The sequence below is a fragment of the Herpailurus yagouaroundi genome, unplaced genomic scaffold (assembly GCF_014898765.1).
Source record: "Herpailurus yagouaroundi ecotype Mexico unplaced genomic scaffold, PumYag 67793, whole genome shotgun sequence".
Lineage (NCBI taxonomy): Eukaryota > Metazoa > Chordata > Mammalia > Carnivora > Felidae > Herpailurus > Herpailurus yagouaroundi.
In genome coordinates this window covers 23513101-23532035 of record NW_024420586.1, presented here as the reverse complement: position 1 = coordinate 23532035, position 18935 = coordinate 23513101, and the positions used below count along the sequence as shown (strand labels likewise).

The 18935-nt window shown below is 47.7% G+C and overlaps 1 protein-coding gene across 2 annotated transcripts in view; it reads left to right on the top strand.

The window, feature by feature from the left end:
• SLC9A7 (solute carrier family 9 member A7) overlaps positions 1-18935 on the top strand; it is a 130884-nt gene that overhangs the window by 99603 nt on the left and 12346 nt on the right. The window contains exons 13-15 of one of the 2 annotated variants that reach the window (XM_040468939.1): positions 4509-4568; positions 8855-8918; positions 15848-15930. In XM_040468939.1, coding sequence (XP_040324873.1) covers positions 4509-4568; positions 8855-8918; positions 15848-15930 — 207 coding nt within the window. The remainder of the gene's footprint in view (positions 1-4508; positions 4569-8854; positions 8919-15847; positions 15931-18935) is intronic. The other variant, XM_040468940.1, reaches the window with a different exon arrangement.

The window sequence follows — 18935 nt, the reverse complement described above, 5'->3', positions numbered from 1 at the left end:
TTCTTTTCTTTTCTTTTCTTTTCTTTTCTTTTCTTTTTCTTTTTCTTTTTCTTTTTCTTTTTTTTTCTCTTTTTAGACTATTTTATAGCATGTAGTAAATTAGCATTTACGTTCATTTTCAGCTTTGTCTTCTGGCTTTTTGTTTTTTAATATATGAAATTTATTGTCAATTTGGTTTCCATACAACACCCAGTGCTCATCCCAAAAGGTGCCCTCCTCAATACCCATCACCCACCCTCTCCTCCCTCCCTCCCCCCATCAACCCTCAGTTTGCTCTCAGTTCTCAACAGTCTCTTATGCTTTGGCTCTCTCCCACTCTAACCTGTTTTTTTTTTTTTTTTCCTTCCCCTCCCCCATGGGTTCCTGTTAAGTTTCTCAGGATCCACATAAGAGTGAAACCATATGGTATCTGTCTTTCTCTGTATGGCTTATTTCACTTAGCATCACACTCTCCAGTTCCATCCACGTTGCTACAAAGGGCCATATTTCGTTCTTTCTCATTGCCACGTAGTACTCCATTGTGTATATAAACCACAATTTTTTTATCCATTCATCAGTGGATGGACATTTAGGCTCTTTCCATAATTTGGTTATTGTTGAGAGTGCTGCTATAAACATTGGGGTACAAGTGCCCCTATGCATCAGTACTCCTGTATCCCTTGGGTAAATTCCTAGCAGTGCTGTTGCTGGGTCATAGGATAGGTCTATTTTTAATTTTTTGAGGAACCTCCACACTGTTTTCCAGAGTGGCTGCACCAATTTGCATTCCCACCAACAGTGCAAGAGGATTCCTGTTTCTCCACATCCTCGCCAGCATGTATAGTCTCCTGATTTGTTCCATGTGCACTCCAGAAGAAAGTATATTCTGTTGCTTTGGGATGCAGAGTTCTAAATATATCTGACAAGTCCATCTGATCCAGTGTATCTTTCAGGGCCCTTGTTTCTTTATTGATCCTGTGTCTAGATGATCTATCCATTGTTGTTAGTGGAGTGTTAAAGTCCCCTGCAATTACCACATTCTTATCAATAAGGTTGCTTATGTTTGTGAGTCGTTGTTTTATATATTTGGGGGCTCCCATATTCGGCGCATAGACATTTATAATTGTTAGCTCTTCCTGATGGATAGACCCTGTAATTATTATATAATGCCCTTCTTCATCTCTTGTTACAGCCTTTAATGTAAAGTCTAGTTTGTCTGATATAAGTATGGCTACTCCAGCTTTCTTTTGACTTCCAGTGGCATGATAAATAGTTCTCCATCCCCTCACTCTCAATCTGAAGGTGTCCTCAGGTCTAATATGAGTCTCTTGTAGACAGCAAATAGATGGGTCTTGTTTTTTTATCCATTCTGATACCCTATGTCTTTTGGTTGGCGCATTTAGTCCATTTACATTCAGTGTTATTATAGAAAGATATGGGTTTAGAGTCATTGTGATGTCTGTAGGTTTCATGCTTGTAGCGATGTCTCTGGTACTTTGTGGTCCTTGCAACATTTCACTCACAGAGTCCCCCTTAGGATCTCTTGTAGGGCTGGTTTAGTGGTGATGAATTCCTTCAGTTTTTGTTTGTTTGGGAAGACCTTTATCTCTCCTTCTATTCTAAATGACAGACTTGCTGGATAAAGGATTCTCGGCTGCATATTTTTCCTGTTCATCACATTGAAGATCTCCTGCCATTCCTTTCTGGCCTGCCAAGGTTCAGAAGAGAGATCAGTCACGAGTCTTATAGGTCTCCCTTTATATGGTAGAGCACGTTTATCCCTTGCTGCTTTCAGAATTTTCTCTTTATCCTTGTATTTTGCCAGTTTCACTATGATATGTCGTGCAGAAGATCGATTCAAGTTACGTCTGAAGGGAGTTCTCTGTGCCTCTTGGATTTCAATGCCTTTTTCCTTCCCCAGTTCAGGGAAGTTCTCAGCTATGATTTTTTCAAGTACACCTTCAGCACCTTTCCCTCTCTCTTCCTCCTCTGGAATACCAATTATGCGTAGATTATTTCTCTTTAGTGCATCACTTAGTTCTCTAATTTTCCCCTCATACTCCTGGATTTTTTTATCTCTCTTTTTCTCAGCTTCCTCTTTTTCCCTAACTTTATCTTCTAGTTCACCTATTCTCTCCTCTGCCTCTTCAATCCGAGCCGTGGTGGTTTCCATTTTGTTATGCATTTCGTTTAAAGCGTTTTTCAGCTCCTCCTGACTGTTCCTTAGTCCCTTGATCTCTGTAGCAAGAGATTCTCTGCTGTCCTCTATACTGTTTTCAAGCCCAGCGATTAATTTTATGACTATTATTCTAAATTCACTTTTTGTTATATTGTTTAAATCCTTTTTGATAAGTTCGTTAGCTGTTGTTATTTCCTGGAGATTCTTTCGAGGGGAATTCTTCCATTTGGTCATTTTGGATAGTACCTGGAGTGGTGCAGGACTGCGGGGCACTTCCCCTGTGCTGTCTTGAATAACTTGCGCTGGTGGGCAGGGCCGCAGTCAGACCTGATGTCTGCCCCCAGCCCACCGCTGGGGCCACAGTCAGACTGGTGTGTGCCTTCTCTTCCCCTCTCCTAGGGGCGAGATTCACTGTGGGGTGGGGTGGCCTGTCTGGGCTACTTGCACACTGCCAGGCTTGTGATGCTGGGGATCTGGCGTCTTAGCTGGGGTGGGTAGGCAAGGTGCACAGGGGCAGGAGGGGCAGGCTTAGCTTGCTTCTCCTTAGGTGATCCACTTCAGGAGGGGCCCTGTGGCAGCAGGAGGGAGTCAGATCCGCTGCCGGAGGTTTGGCTCCGCAGAAGCGCAGAGTTGGGTGTTTGTGCGGAGCGAGCAAGTTCCCTGGCAGGAACTGGTTCCCTTTGGGATTTTGGCTGGGGAATGGGCGGGGGAGATGGCGCTGGCGAGCGCCTTTGTTCCCCACCAAACTGAGCTCTGTCCTCCGGGGGCTCAGCAGCTCTCCCTCCCTTTGTCTTCCAGCCTTCCCGCCTTCTGAGCAGAGCTGTTAACTTATGACCTCCCAGACGCTAAGTCGCGCTTGCTGTCGGAACACAGTCCGTCAGGCCCCTCTGCTTTTTGCAAGTCAGACTCGGGGGCTCTGCTTGGCCAGCGAGCCGCCCCTCCGCCCCGGCTCCCTCCCGCCAGTCTGTGGAGCGCGCACCACCTCGCCGCCCTTCCTACCCTCTTCCGTGGGCCTCTCGTCTGCGCTTGGCTCCGGCGACTCCGTTCTGCTAATCCTCTGGTGGTTTTCTGGGTTATTTAGGCAGGTGTAGGTGGAATCTAAGTGATCAGCTGGATGCGCGGTGAGCCCAGCGTCCTCCTACGCCGCCATCGCGATTCCACCATTTTTCTACCTTTGTGACCTTGGGCAACTTATTGAGGCTCGTCAACTCACTCTCCCTCACCGGTTTCGATGGGGACACTAGCGTGAGGCCAAAATGTGACGACAAATAAACGTGATAAAGAGTTTGCTCATTAAACGTACCGTCTGGCACAGGGTAAGCGTTTGTTGTATTTTAGCTCTTCTATCACCGTTAGTACTGCTACGCCCCCCACAGGGAGTCCTTCAAAAATATCTTTTTCCCAAAGACCTCTTCCAGTGAAAACTTAATACCACAGATCTGCTATGTACCTGTTTATGTGCTATCACGCTTCAGAGGGCTAGAAACCACTGTAATATCTAAAGGGTTTTTTTTTTTGTCTCCTAAGAACCAATTTTCACACCCATGGGGGCAATAGCACCCCTAATTGGTATTGCACATGATTTAGCGCAGTGGTTCTCCACCAAGGGCAGGTTGCCTCCCAGGGGACGTTTGTCAACGTCTGGAGATATTTTTGGTTGCCTCAGCGGGGCAGGGGGGATGCTACTGATACCTGGTAGGCAGAGGCCAGGGCCCAGAATGTCAACAGCGCCAAGATGGTGAAACCCTGCTCCTAGAGCACGATGGCAAAGTTCAAATGAACCCTGAATAACCCAGAAATTGTTAAGGAAGGTGCAGATGGGCAGTGCCAGCTCTAAGGCACAAGACAGAGAATAGCAGCAGTTGCGCTCCTGACCTTCAGGTCAAATCTGTGGACAACATGGTTTACTTTTTGCTGTTTCTGTCCAGTATGTGTCAAAATACGTGTGAACACTTCAAGTGTGTGTTTAGTGACAACTTTGTCTCCCGGTTTTCCTACGGATGGATCTTGCTTTATGAAACAGATGAATTCCTGAAAAGTAGGAACTCATCACCTGTGCGTTGCACTTAGTCCTCTGGTGTCCTTCCGTTATATCTTGAGAGGCTCGTCTTCCTTCCGAGTCGATCCTCATTTGAGCTAGCTCCTACCATTGTTGCTTTGAATCTAAGTTTGGTGGCCCCTCGGCCTCTCCGGGTTTAAGCCAATGGGGACAGCTGAAGAGAGGGTCCAGATTTATATTCAAGGTGAGCCAGCCTGTTCTCTGATGGGCGTGGTCCCGTGTCCCGTGTCCCATAGCTCCTGGCTCCCCCGTGTCCCTGTCACACTCACACTCCCTTTTTCTGCTGCCCAGAGTTGGCGTCGAGGAGCCCTCCGAAGAGGACCAGAACGAACGCCGCTCACAGTACTTCAGGTGACACAAGGGCGTCCTCAGAAACCAATTAACCGGGCCTGGCTTCTCTCCTCCTCCTAACCTGAGATGTTTCTCTCCATGCTGTTTTGTCTCTTTCTTCTTCCCTGTGTGTGCCACCCCCCTGCCCCTTCCAGCAAAAGGGCAAGAGGTCGGGTCACGTCTAACCCTTTTTCCCGCCCTTTCTCTGGGTTGATTGATGTGTCGGTGTTCCTGAGATTCTGTCCCCTTGCCCTGCATGTTGGACAACGTGTGTCAACACCAAGGCCGGAGATGGCAAGTGTCTCTCCCTTCTTTTACCACTGAGCTTAGCGTTGAGAGCAGTCCATTTTCAGAGCCACGGATCTTTTCCCACAAAGTCTTGTTTCTGGTCTAGTAGACAAGGCTTTTAACTCCTGAAGACAACTAGAATTGTTTTTTAATGGTTATTTATTTTTGAGACAGAGAGACAGACAGACAGTGTGAATGGGGGAGGCGCAGAGAGAGAGAGAGTGGGGGAGACACAGAACCAGAAGCAGGCTCCGGGCTCCGAGCTGTCAGCACAGAGCCCAACCCGGGGCTCAAACTCAGGAGATCACAACCTGAGCCAAAGTCCGACACTTAACTGACTGAGCCACCCAGGCGCCCCAAGAGAACTAGCATTTGATATTTCTGCCGTGACTGGAGAATCAGTCTTAATCAACACCAACACTCTCTTAGATTTTTAAGTCTGTATTTGTGTACTTGTACCTTATGGTGAATCAGAAGATACAAAAAGAGTGTTTTTTTATTTTTTTTTTTAATTTTATTTATTTATTTTTCAGTATATGAAATTTATTGTCAAATTGGTTTCCATACAACACCCAGTGCTCATCCCAAAAGGTCTTTATCTTCTGGTTTAAAAAAAAGAGTTGTTTTTTAAACCAGAAGATAAAGACTCTTTTAATGCAGTTTGTTTCTCAGTGTTCATCCAGGTTTACGATTGGATTAGGCTTAAGAGTGGCAATGTTGAGCAAGCAGAGCAAAGACTTGAATGTTTCTTTTTTTCCTTCCTGATCTGATTCTCAATGCTGGTAGATAAACCAGCGCAGAATAGGCTTGAACTCTGTTCTCGCCACTGTGAAAGTACGTCACTGAGGGCAGCAGAGAGAATAGCGATGCCTGTCATCAGGCATGTTCATCACGATATCACCGGGCTCCAGATATACTGTAATGATGTGCATATAATTAAAGGAAGCTGTTAAATTCCCTGGGTTCACATTTTTCTCTACTGTTTAAAATACACATGCATGCGCAAACACACACACACACACACACACACACACACACACACACACACACGTTAACTTTTGGAGACCTGACTGTAGGTACCAGTTAAGCTGCAGAGGAAACCCTTTCTTTTGAAATATCCCACCTTCAGGAAGGAAGGTCCTTTGGGCAAAGTACAAGTTATTACCCTTGGGACGTTCGAGAATTCCGACTATGATCTGATGTTCAGGGTTTTGCATGAAGGTATGTGTCTCATGGTCCTCCGATTATTTAGGACCTCAGCCATTCAAATTTTTGAAAAGTTATCGATTAAAGTGGAACACTTCTAAAATTCCTGGCATTTCATGGCATTTTATACAGCAGCTGATCCCAAGGTACTTAGACCAGAAGGGAAAGTATTCACCTTCTTTCTGTATTTCTTCATTCCAGAATGAGCACACTCGTTTGCTTGCTTTGTTTTCTCTTTTGGTGTGAAACTGAGTGAAATTTCAACTGCTCAGTGGCCGGCCCCATGTGGCCCGTGGCTAGCACATTGGACAGCGCAGATCTAGACCACTAGCATCGTTGCAGAACGTTCTGCTGGACAGCGTGGATCTGGAATCATTCCCAGGTTCCCCCAAACAAAATGTTGAACATTGCGGGTTTGAGATGAGGTTAAGGTGGCCCTACTTTTGTGAGTTTATCAAGTCCTTTCAACGTGTTGTGCGTTGTTGTTTTGCATTCCGGCCTGGCCACGGCGGGCCCAGGAGAAAGAGTTCCACTGACATTGCCAGGACTCGAGTGAGAATAGTCACCACCTAGTCTTTCTAAGCAGCTCTTGTTCCACAGAATTTGATTCTTGTGAAACAAGTTGTTTTCCTCTTAATAGAGATTCGTCAAAAGAATAGAGGGGGCCAAATTTCGTGTGGCAGCTTTTATTACATTTGGTTTTGTTTTCGTTATCGTAATACAGGGCATACGTGACCTTTTCTCTTACCCGTCGCCTTCCTATTTCATCTAGGCCAGCAAAGTCCATTTGTTTCATCTTTGCTGACATAGAAGCCACTTATGAAGGCTCATTACACCTGTTTCGAAATTCACAGTACAGAAAGGAGAGATTATGAGTGGCAGGTCTGGGCCGCCATGTCCTTGGCCATACTGCATTCCATGCCCTTCAGATCCCATAATCTCATTGCTCCTGCCCCACGGTATGGTTAGGCCTTTTGGTTAGGCCGAGGACTGCTGTGTCACCTGGCATTCTGACAGGCCGTCTGAGAAATGCCGGGGTAACCGCTGCTCCGCCCCTCTGAGTCTGCATGGGGGAGCTCATCCAAGTGAACTAGCCTGCCATTAAGTGGCTTCGTGCTGCTGTAGATCCTAGCCGTTGATCTTACAAATGCTGACAAACTCACCATACAGAGGACTTTTCTCTGCGAACCGTATGTTCATTCGTTCAGGGTCTCCAAAACAGGTGAGGGCTCAAAATCAAGAGCGAGGAAACCCATATGCGACCCCTCGTCTCGCACTCTGATGCATTAGACACATCGGGTACATGGAGGCCCTGGTGTGACGTTTTTAAGGGGCAGCCCTGAGGGCCCCTGAATTGGACGGATTTCCGGTCAGAAAATCTCTGTGAGATTTGTTGCACGGAGGTCCCCCGGATAAAGTCCGGTGATGACGACAAGCCTCCAAGCCTCAGAACCTCCTGCCTGGAGGCAGCTCCTAGACACAGAGCAAAGTCCATCTAACTCCCTGCAAAGGTCCTCCCAAGCCCCAGGCCCGTAGGGAGGAACTCTTGTGTCAGGTACACTAGGTTTTAGCTAGAAGAGTAGGCACTCAGCAAATATTTGCCAGATGTGTGCATTCATCCTGTGGTTTTCAACTCCGCCTTCCGTGACACCTGGGGGATCTGTCCCCTTTCCCTCCAGAGCGCCCCTTTCCAGGGCTCCACGCCTTGGGTGAGTGCCGGACAGACCTGGAATGAGACAGGGCGGAGGTTGGCTTTGCGAGGAGGTTGTCTTCTATTTCCCTTTTCCATTCGTCTCTTTTCTCAAGACGTGACGTGGCCTCACAGGTGGGAAAGAGGGAGGGAGAGGGAGAAAAGTAAGGTGTGCACACGGGGCTGCAGAGACCCTTGGTTGAGACCCCTTTAAGCTCAAGTTACACCTGCCCAAAAAAAAAAAAAAAAAAACCCAAAAAACAAAAAAAGCCGCGTTCTCAGTTTACAGTTCTTTGCAGCACCCGAGGGAGTGAGGGAAGACAGAGAATGTTCCTTGCCTCTCTGTTTTCTCCCCCATTTCCCCATGCTCTCCGTGTCATGGGCATCACAGCTCTCTGCCTCCGAGTGAGGAAGGTACAGGGCAGCTCAACCCCAGTAGACGCGTGGGATTTGAGCGGATCTCGCCACTTGGCCTTTTCCGTCTGCCTTCAGTTCTTGATCTCGAATGTGCCGGTTCTCAGGTCGTCTCTGCTGCAGGAGGACGCGGGGGCCACCAGGATAAAACGTTAATGATGTGCACGCTCGGGTACTGAGGCGACGTGTACGGATGGCTGCAACTTTATTTGAATGCCTCTGAAAAATTAGCCGATAGAGACATGGCTAGATGTGCGATAAAGAAACTCCAGCAAAATATCAACGGTGGCGTCTAGGTGTTCACTGTGAATTCCTCCAGCACTTCCCTGGACATGTGAAACATCCCGTAGCAGATGTTTGGGGAATTCAAAGGTCAGGGCAGAGGGGAGGAAGCAGCAGAAAGGAAAAGGTGGGGGGCAGCGGGATCCCCCCTCGGATAACTCGGACCATCTGGTGCTGTTCCCCAGAGGCCAGGGTAGGGTGTGAGCACACGGGACTTCTTGCCTCTTCTGCCCCCTGGGCTCTGGCATGGTACGTGACCTCTTTCTCACGACTTTTGCATGGCGGCCTTCCTCTTCTTTTAGCTAACTCCTCCTTCCGCTTCCGGGAGGTGGTCAGCCCTCTTGGCTACTTGCCGCCAGCATGGCCGCCACGGTCCAAGCTAACACTCTCCGTTTTTCTCCTTGTCTTTCTCCCTGGCGACTTCTAGAGTCGGTGTTGACCCAGATCAAGACCCACCACCCAACAACGACAGCTTTCAAGTCTTACAAGGGGTAAGTCACAAGAGATGCTCCTTCCAGGGGAAGACATTGTTAAAAACAGCTAAAGTTGGGGCGCCTGGGTGGCTCAGTCGGTTGAGCGTCCAGCTCGGCTTGAGCTCGGGTCATGATCTCACGGTTCATGGGTTCTAGCCCTGCGTTGGGCTCTGTGCTGACAGCGCAGAGCCTGCTTGGGATTCTCTCTCTCCCTGTCTCTGCGCCCCTCCCCTGCTCATGTTCTCTCTCCCTCTCTCTCTGCCCTTCCCCTGCTTACACGTGCATGTTTGCTCTATCTCTCAAAATAAGTAAACTTTTTTTAAAATAGCTACAATGTATTGAGCATTTACTACATGCCAGGCATCTTTACATGGATTCCCTCACTGTGAGCATGATAACAACCTCATGAGGTAGGTACCGTTATCCCCACTTTACAGATTAGAAGCTGGAGTTTGAGAGTCTAAGTGAGTCGTCTACAGTTGGAGAATTAAAAAGTCATGAATGCGGGACTTGACCGTGGAGTCAACGTTCTTAAACAACATATTGAGGGGTAGGCCGGCCAGGAAGAGCATTCAAGCTAAGTCCCTGACTGCCTACTTTCCGAGCATGGGTATTTGAATACACTGGTGGTGGGCTCGCCGTCACTGGGTCAGAGTCTGTCAGTGGTGCCCACACAGGGGAAGGAGAGGGCTGGGGTCTGACTCTCCAGTGCAGGGAATCTGAGGAAGAGAGGAAGGATGTGGCTGATCACAGGCCGTCCTGTTCTCCGGGGGCTGGAATCCTGTACAACTGAGTTCCCCTCAAGCCCACTAACGGCAGAGAACAAGACTCTTACCCCCCACCTCCCACCGTAGGGGCTGAAGGTCATAATGGTTAAGGCTTAGGCGGGGTGGTGCCAGCCGGGACGGCCTGGGACGGAGTGCCAGGGAGGGCAGCTGTTGAGGCTGCCAGCAGAGGAGCCCCGTGGCAGCATCGAGTGTGACCGGCAGGGAAGAGTCGTCCCCGCTGCTGCAGAGAATCTGCTCCGGTTACTGTTGCTGCATATAACAAACCGCACCAGGCATAGGAAAGTGAGCAGCAGATCCTCTGGCTCATGGATTCTCGAGGCCAGGAAGTCGGAAAGGGCAGAATACGGGCTGCTTGCCTTTGCTCCGAGTAGAAAGCTGGGGGCTGGCATCATCCAAAGACTCATTCACTCCTGTATCTGGCACCTGGGCTGGGAGAACCCCAAAGACTAGGGCAGCCGGCCGGAATGCCTGCGCCTGGCTCCGCCACGTGGCCTCGGGGTATCGGACTTCTTACACGATGGCTCAGGGTTCCGAAAGCCAGCGACCCAGCAGGCAAGGTGGAAGCTACATGGCCATTCCTGACCCTGGATGTCTCCCGGCGTCACATCTGTGACTTTCTGGCAGTCACAGTGAGCTGCTCGAGCCAGCCCAGATTCAAGGGGGAGGGGAGAGGGACTGTCACCTCTTTACAGGAGGAGCGTCAACAAAGGGGCAGACGTGATTCTGAGCTGCCGCGACACCCTTGTCGTGTGTTCAGGTTCGCCCCTTCCCGAGGCTGGCATTTCCCCGGGCAGGCAAGGTTGGGCGAAGAAGGGTTATGACAGGAGCAGACACTTGTTACAAAATGCTATTACTTGGCCTTAGGCATCAGGAAGTCTTTTATTTGGGACGGAATCTCCAGCGCTGAGCACAGTGCCTGGCAACGAAGGTGGGGGTGGGTGGGGTGTTCTCGGTGGGTATTTGATGGGCAGATAGGGGGGCGGCAGGAGTTAACAGTACCGCCGGCAAGGTTCCCGACCCCTCGTGTGTGTCGTGCGTGAAGCCATGGCGGGCATTTCCCTCTTTTCCAGTCAGCTTGGAATTGCACCGAATCCTAAATCCAGGCTACATATTGAAGATTCCAGGGGACCTTGTAAACGGCTCCATCCTGCACACCAGATTTAGCAAGTGTTGCAAGGTGTCGTGCTGTGCCGGGCCGGGAGGTGCCGCTACGGCTTTTTCGGATCTCCTTCGCAGGGGTGGTCACATCTTGGTGGTGATGCTCCTTCGGGGACACAAAACCACAACCTCTGAAAGACCTGGACATTTTCAGAAGAGATTCTATTAGAACTGGCCGTTGTGTTGGGAGCTTGAAGTTTCAATGAGAAATTCTTTGTGAAAAGTTGCCATTGGACTCTAGTTTTGATTGAGGAGTTTGGAAAACAAGCGTTCGGGACTTGTGCACCTAGAAGCTAATTTAGAGTATAACACTTAGGGGTGCCCGGGTGGCTCAGTCGGTTGAGCGCCCGACTTCGGCTCAGGTCATGATCTCCCGGTTTGTGAGTTGGAGCCCCGCGTTAGGCTCTGTGCTGACAGCTCAGAGTCTGGAATCTGCTTCGGATTCTGTGACTCCGTCTCTCTCCCTCCCTCCTCCCCCCGCCTCAAAAATAAATAAATAAACTTTAGTGTATAACCCTTAGGGAGATCTTAAAACTCACTATAAGAAAACCCTGGGTGAAGTGTCTTTATTCCAAAGCCTCCTCTCCAGGACCGTGGCTGGTGAAGATGAATTTTGTGAGAAAAACAGGCCAATTCCAGCTGGATAGCCAGGGTTTGGAGAGATTTCAGCTTGTCAGTTCCAGATGAGTCAAACTTTCCCAGCCCTTTTGCTGCTGCTGTTGTTGTTGTTGTTGTTGTTGTTGTTGTTGTTGTTTTAATTGCCCCTGCCTCTGGATTTAAGCATGTCTGAAAGGAAGCACCTGAAATGGTTTGGTTGGTTTCATGTGGCGGAACCTACTGTTCATCTCAGAAGAAATTCACATGGCAACGCTTGGCTTGTAACGAGACTTAGAAACAAACTGGCTTGTCACTTCTCCATGGAAATGTTTGAGAAAGCTGTGGGTCCCAAGTGCCAAGGGTTCTGGCACTGCATTCAGCCCGTGCAGTGACAGCTAAGATAATGCACGCTGCCCCAGGCGGGGTGAGTTTCAGGAGCCTCCCTAGATGGGTCCGGAGGGGTCATCAGTGTTCCCGATGGCTCCCTGGAGGGCCCTTTGGGCCAATTGCGAATGGGCAGGCGCTGGTGACTTCTGCTGAACTCCCAGTGGCACCCGTTGGCTGCCTCTAACCAGGATCTGCTGTCACATCAGCCCCTTGACCTCCCTCCTCCCAAGCCTCTCACACAGTCATGCAGAGGGCCGTCAAAATGAGTTCCACTGGCATTTTGAAAGTCTTTCAAGATTGCTGTCAGACTAGGGGGGGAAAAGGCGAACTTCAAGTTTGGTTTCCCGGGGCACCTTCTTAAAGGTGACTCATGCCCTTGTACCTCAAGGGCCTTATTTCTCTCAGTCCTCCTGGCCTGACCTTCTCGGTCCAGCGAGGCGCTAACAGCAGGGCTGGGAGCACTCAGTGGTCACGAGCAACAGGAAAACAGAGAAATAAATGGGCTCCTCATTTTTGGGTGAAATCCTGGGTTCTTGCAGTTTCCCCTGAAAGGGATCCAGGTCACACGCTCAGTGATGTCATGAAACTGAAATCCTAAATGGGGGAAGTCCAGATGTTTGTTCCCCATCAGCAAAGAAAGGGCAGCTTTCTTCACCGCATGTTCCAAATGATCTTCTGAAAAACAAACAGGAAAGTGACATCTGAACATCTGACGGGAGCGAATTTGTTATGACAGTGCGGTTTTCCTCACTGGATCTAGAAGCCCAGAATGTTAGCTCATGTGAGCGAGGGAAAGGGGCTTCTGGCTAGGACTTTTGGCTTTTCTGTGAGGGAAGCATAAGAATATCGTGGGCAGACTTCGGCTTCACCTCCCTGGCAAGTTTGACTCATTAGAACAAAACAAAACAAAAACCTCAGTTGCTTTGTTTCTCCGGAGGTCTTGGTGACTTTGCAACCAAAACAAAAACAAGCCCAGCTGGAGGCAAGCTGCCTGGGCCTGGGGGTGGCCTCTCACCCCATTCAAGGGGGGAGCTGTTCCTGCCAGACAGAGCTGAGATTGACGTTGGCCGTTGGCCGGACGTGCAGACAAACCATTCACTTCCTTCCCCGAGTTTACAGAAGAGCACTCGTCGATGGGGCCGCTTTGGAGTAGCTAGGAGCACTTTGACTCTGAATTTATCCTGGCTTTCTCATCTCAGCAGGGCAAGATCACAAGCAGGATATTAATGGAATGTGGAGGAAAGGACAGTACCGTGCGGGTGCGTGCACACCCTCGAGCAGAAAATCAGCTGTTATTGACCTATAACTCTTCTGGGTCCTTCTCCAGCTTTCCTCCAGGCTGAAATCTGATACCCAGTCACTTAAATCTTTGATATCAAACAGTTGCTGTAGTGCCTTTTTTTTTTTTTCTTCAAATTCCTACTCTTTGACTCCCCCACCCCCACCACGCTTTTCTTTTTGTTCTGATTGCGTCCCTTGGTCCCTAATTTCCCTTTTGGCTATTCTTTTTTTTTTTTTTTCCTAGAATTTCACAATTAACATTAATTCACTCATTTGACAAATGCGTACTGAGCACCTGTTCTATTTCAGACATTCTTTCAGGCTCTGGGGATACATCTGCAAAGGGGACACATGAATCCACATCCTTAAGGGTGTGGTGACAGTGTGGTGAAGGGTAAGAGTGGCGACTGCCAGATGTGAGATCAGTAGATCTGTCCTTGCCGCCCCGAGTGTCCCCATGGACCAGAAGCCTGGGCATCATCAGAGAGCTTGTAAAAATGCAGACTGTCAGGACCCATCTAGACCCACTGAACCTGAACCCGCATTTTTAAAACCTGTTATACTCCCTTCAGAGAAGCGTTGGCCCCACCATCCCAGGGACATGAAAAAGGCCCAAACTGGGTCATATCACTTATTTTACTCTTTTGTTCTGCATTAGACTTCTAGAGCCACCGTAACGGATCCCCACAAACTCAGTGGCTTCAACCAACAGTCTTATATTCTGTAGGTTAAAAGTCTGGTGGACTCCGCTGGTTTCTCCGTTTCAAGGCCAAAATGAAGGCGTTGGGTGGGGTTGGGCTCTGGGCAAGAACCCCCTGCCAAACTCATTCAGACTACTGGCAGAATTCAGTTCCGTGTGGTTATAGGACTACAGTCCTATTTCCTTGCTGACCATTGGCCCAGGGTCAAGCTCATGTCCTAGAAGCACGTGCATTTCCTGCTCTGTGGCCCCCTCTGTCTTCAAAGTCAGCAACAGCAGGGTGCATCCCTGTCACACTTCGAATCCTTCCTGCCCCTTCTTCCACCGCAACTCTCTCTTTTGCCCTCTTTGTCTATTTTTAAGGACCTGTGTGATTGCACTGGGCCTCCTAGAAAACTGTAAGTCCATCTACAAAGCCCCTTTTGCCGGGTATCATAACATACAGGCTCCAGGGATTCGGAGATAGAAATCTTTGCGGGGGAGGGGGGCAGTGTGCTGCTCTACCTCTGAAAAAAACCATAAGCTGTTCTCACTACTCTACTGACCTTAAGGTTAAACTTTTCTATCTTTTACAGTAAGAACTCAGTTCTTTAATCTGCTTTCTTTTTCTTCATCACACTTGTCACTGTATACATATCTGTCTGTCTTCCCCCGCTCTCCCCGCCCCGCCCCCCCACCTAGGAAATGTGCTCCTTCAGGGGCAAGTGCTAACATCATTCCTTTTTGTCTCCAGTACCCATCATGGTGCCTGGCACACAGTAGGTGCTTAATGTATGCAGAAAAAAAATACACTCATTGTTATATCCCTGAAAACTGGTGATAAGGAGAGCCAGCGGTATTTTCTTCAAGGGGCTTCTCTCTTAGTAAGGTCAATACAAAGTTTAAGAATAAATCCCATGTGTAACTCACAAGAACAGAGGGTAGAATGGGAGTGACCAGGAGTTCGGGGGCGAGAGAATTGGGGGGATGTTTAAGCGGACAGGTCTGCAGCTAATAGATAAATACGTGCTGCAGATCTCATGCCCAACATAATAAGTACAATCAACAGCACTGTGTCGCCAAAAAAAAAAAAAAAAAAAAACAACAACTGATAATTATGTGACAGGAAATAGATGTTCGCTAATGCTACAGTGGTAATCATACAACAGGGTCACACAACAAGACAATGGCACAGCCAGGGGTAGAATTAGGATTTGGACCCCCATAGTTGGTTGAGGAAGCCTGTGACACTCATTACGTATACCCCTTGGACTGCTGTGTTGCCTTTGAAACATTTCTCAGAGAGGCCAGCCTTGTACCCAGCCCTGAAGGATGAATAGGGATCGCCCCGGCAAGGTGTTGTCAGTGGGAGAAGGTGACCGTACGCAAGGATGTTGCGCTGAAGACATGGGGTGTAAACCCTCCCGTGGGAATGCAGGTTTGGGGAGGGGGTATGGTGAGAGAGCAGGTCCCCGCTTTGTCATACCTGATATTTGCTCGGAACTTACAACTCGTAACATTTCAGGGCTACAAGGTGTCTCTTAGTTTCTTGCATTCAAGGTCCCTTTATCTTCCTTGTGGACGGCAGGCAGAGCTCTCTGAAGACCTTTTGTTAGTTTGTCTTCAGAAAGAAAGCTTTCCTTTGCTTTACTCATTGTAATGGTCCTTCTTGGGACCTACCCAAGTCTCCTCGACAAGAGCTGCAGCGTTCCAGGTGATGGTAACGCATTGGGTTTGGCGACAGGTTAGGATGGGCTAGATGGGCAATGGGCATTAAGGAGGGCGCTCGTGATGAGTACTGGGTGTTACATGTAAGTGATGAATCCCTAAATTCTACCTGAAACCAATACTCTACTATATGTTAACTAACTTGAATTTAAATTTTAAAAAAGGCATTACCTCCTAGTGTATCTAAAACTTTGGTGATATAGGATGTTTGACTCTGAGCTCAAAATCTCCAAAACTTACGGTTAAAAAAGAAGCTTCCGTCCCCCTCCCCACACCCCATTTCATTCCCTTTTCTCCAACTAAGCGTCTGTCCTCTTGTCTGTTCCTAGGATGGTCCGGATTCTGCCAGAGGGAACCGGACGAAGCAGGAGAGTGCGTGGCTCTTCAGGCTGTGGTACAGCTTTGACCACAAGTATCCTTTTCAGTGACCTCCCTGTACTCGTGAAACAGCGGTGATGAGATTCTCTTGTTGAGTCATCCGTGAACAACTTCTGACGAGTAAGGAAGGCTGTGTGCGTGCTATAAGGTGCAGTCATGCCTCTCTTGGGCCACAGGCAATGATCGTTCAACCATAGGTAGTCCCGGCAAACATCTCTCTGGCCAAGAGGAATCATTAGTACATCATTAGGGTAGCTACCCCACAGCCTGGTAGACTTGGGTGCCTCTTATGACCAAGGGAAATAAGCCTACGCAGGTGAATTAGTTAAAATCACACGATGAAAGGTGCCGCGGTCGGGAAGGAAAGTAGAACCTGAGCACTTTATCCGTGTGGGGAAGGTCACTTCTATGGGCCACCTGCATGGCCAACTCTACACTAGGAGATTCGCTTGGCCCTCAGGTGAAACTTAAAGACCCAAAAGTTCATTCTCATCGTTTAACTTGACATCATGATCTAATGGGTAGGTAGTTCGCATACAGTCTTGGAAAACATAAAAAAAATTCTTGAACTCCGTATGAATGGGACTGCAGACTATATATATCCTAGTGTCTGGTTTATTTCGCTTGACATCATTTGTGTGACTCATCCATGTCGTCACGTGTAGCTCTAGTTCACCTGTTTTCATTGCCGTATAGTATTTCACTGTATGAGTATACCGCCATTTACTTACCATTGATAGTTGATGAACACGTAGATTGTTTCTAGTTTAGAGCTAGTATGAAAAATACAGCTACGGGGGCGCCTGGGTGGCTCATTCGGCTAAGCGTCTGACTCTTGATTCTGGCTCAGGTCATGAACTCACAGTTCATGAGATCGAGCCCCGCGTCAGGCTGACATGGAACCTGCTTGGGATTCGCTCCCTCTCCCTCTCCCTCTGCCCCTCCCCCCCCATCTCAAAAAAGAATACTGTTTATGAGCATTTTTGTCCACGTCTTCTGGTGCACGTATACATATAATTTTTTGTTGGGAATATACCCAGGAGTGAAATGGCTGGGTAATAGGACATGCATTGGTTCAACTTTAAAAGATAGTGCCAAACAGTTTTACAAAATGGTAGTACCACGTTACACACTCACCTCTAGGGTATGAGAGTTCTAGTCGCTCCACATCCCCACTGACTGTTGGTGTTGTCAGTCTTGCTAATTTTAGCAATTCTATTGAGTTTATAGTGGTATTTTATTATAGTTTTAATTTGCATTTATCTGATGACTAATAAGGTTGACCATCTTTCCATATATTTACTGGCCATTTGGTGTGTTCCTTTATGAAGCACCTGTTCAAGTCTCTTGCCCATTTTTCTTGTGGGCTGCCTACCTTTTCCTTACCATTTTGTAAGCATTCCTTAGGTATTCTGGATGTGAGTACTTTGCTAATTATATGTGATACAAAAATCTCTCCTTGTGACTTGCCTTTTCACTTCTAAATAGAATCTTTTGATAAACAAAAGGCCTTCATCCAATTTATTGATCTTTTCTGGTTAGTAGTTTTTGTGTCCTGTTGTGAAAATCTTTCTCTACCCCAAAGTCACGAAACCAGTTTCCTCTCTCATCTTCTAGAAACTTTATTGTTTATCTTCTGCACATCTATTTTTTTTTTTTTTTTACTGAGTGATGGACATGGGCAACAAAAAAGTGTAGAGATCATTTGAGATGCTCTTGAGGAGGCTGTCGTCCTTCAGAGCTGATGAACTTACATCTGGTCAGTGGCTAGGCAAGGGCATTAGCAGTTCCAGGTCACTGTAGCCCAGTCAGGAGTAAAGGTGATTTGAAGCCGGGAATCAATTCCTGTGAGGATTAGTCTGTTTTCTGGTGGCCTTTTTTTCCCTAAGGTTCTAATGGAGAGCGTAAGGTGTTTCCATAGTCTTCCTCGGAAGGATAGGACTCCAGTTTTTGTCAGATTCACTCTATCTTTGTCAGTCTGTCAGATGCACTACTCAGCTTCTCAGGTGCCTTTTGGGGAAATGTGGCTCACCAAGTACCAGGCTCACCTCTTGGATGTCTTCCACCAGATTCTGGCCCTCGTCACTGCCATGGCATCTATCTGATGCCATTAAGCAGCCGATTTTGTTGTGTTTTATTTTATGTGTTTATCTTTTGCCCAGCTCTTGTAGTTGCTCTCAGTGGAAACAGTGGTTCAAATTATCTTGTTTGCTATTAACTGAAATAGAACACCCAGGGATTTTAAAAAGCCATATGTACTTTATCTACATCATGATTCAACGTTTTATTTATTTTTGGGACAGAGAGAGACAGAGCATGAACGGGGGAGGGGCAGAGAGAGAGGGAGACACAGAATCGGAAGCAGGCTCCAGGCTCCGAGCCGTCAGCCCAGAGCCTGACGCGGGGCTCGAACTCATGGACCGCGAGATCGTGACCTGAGCTGAAGTTGGACGCTTAACCGACTGCGCCACCCAGGCGCCCCTCTACACCATGATTCAGAATGCATGTTACTCCCGGGGCTTGGAAAGGACGTGGAGAAAATTGGAGAGAGTTCACAGAAGGGTGACAAACTGCGAACGTGATAAGAAATTGATTCTTATGGGCGTTTAGTCCTGCACTTTCAACAACGGGTAGATTGTTCAGACATAAAATCAGTACGGAAACATTGGACTTGAACTACATTGTAGACTAAACGGACTTAACAGACATATGACTTATGGGATGCAGTGAAAGCAGTTCTAAGAGGGAAGCTTATAGTGATAAATGCCTACATTAAGGAGAAAGAAAGATCTCAACTAAACAAACTAACTCCTCAAGGAACTAGAAAAAGAAGAAGAAAGTAAGCCAAAAGTTACCAGAAGGAAGGAAATAACAAAGGTCAGAACAGAAATAGAGACTAGAAAAACAATAGAGAAGATCAATGAAAGTAAGAGTTATTTTACTGAAAAGATAAACAGAATGGACAAACCTTTTGTTAGACTAAGAGAAAAATAAATAAATAAATAAAAATCAGAAATGGAAGAGGAAACATGACAACTG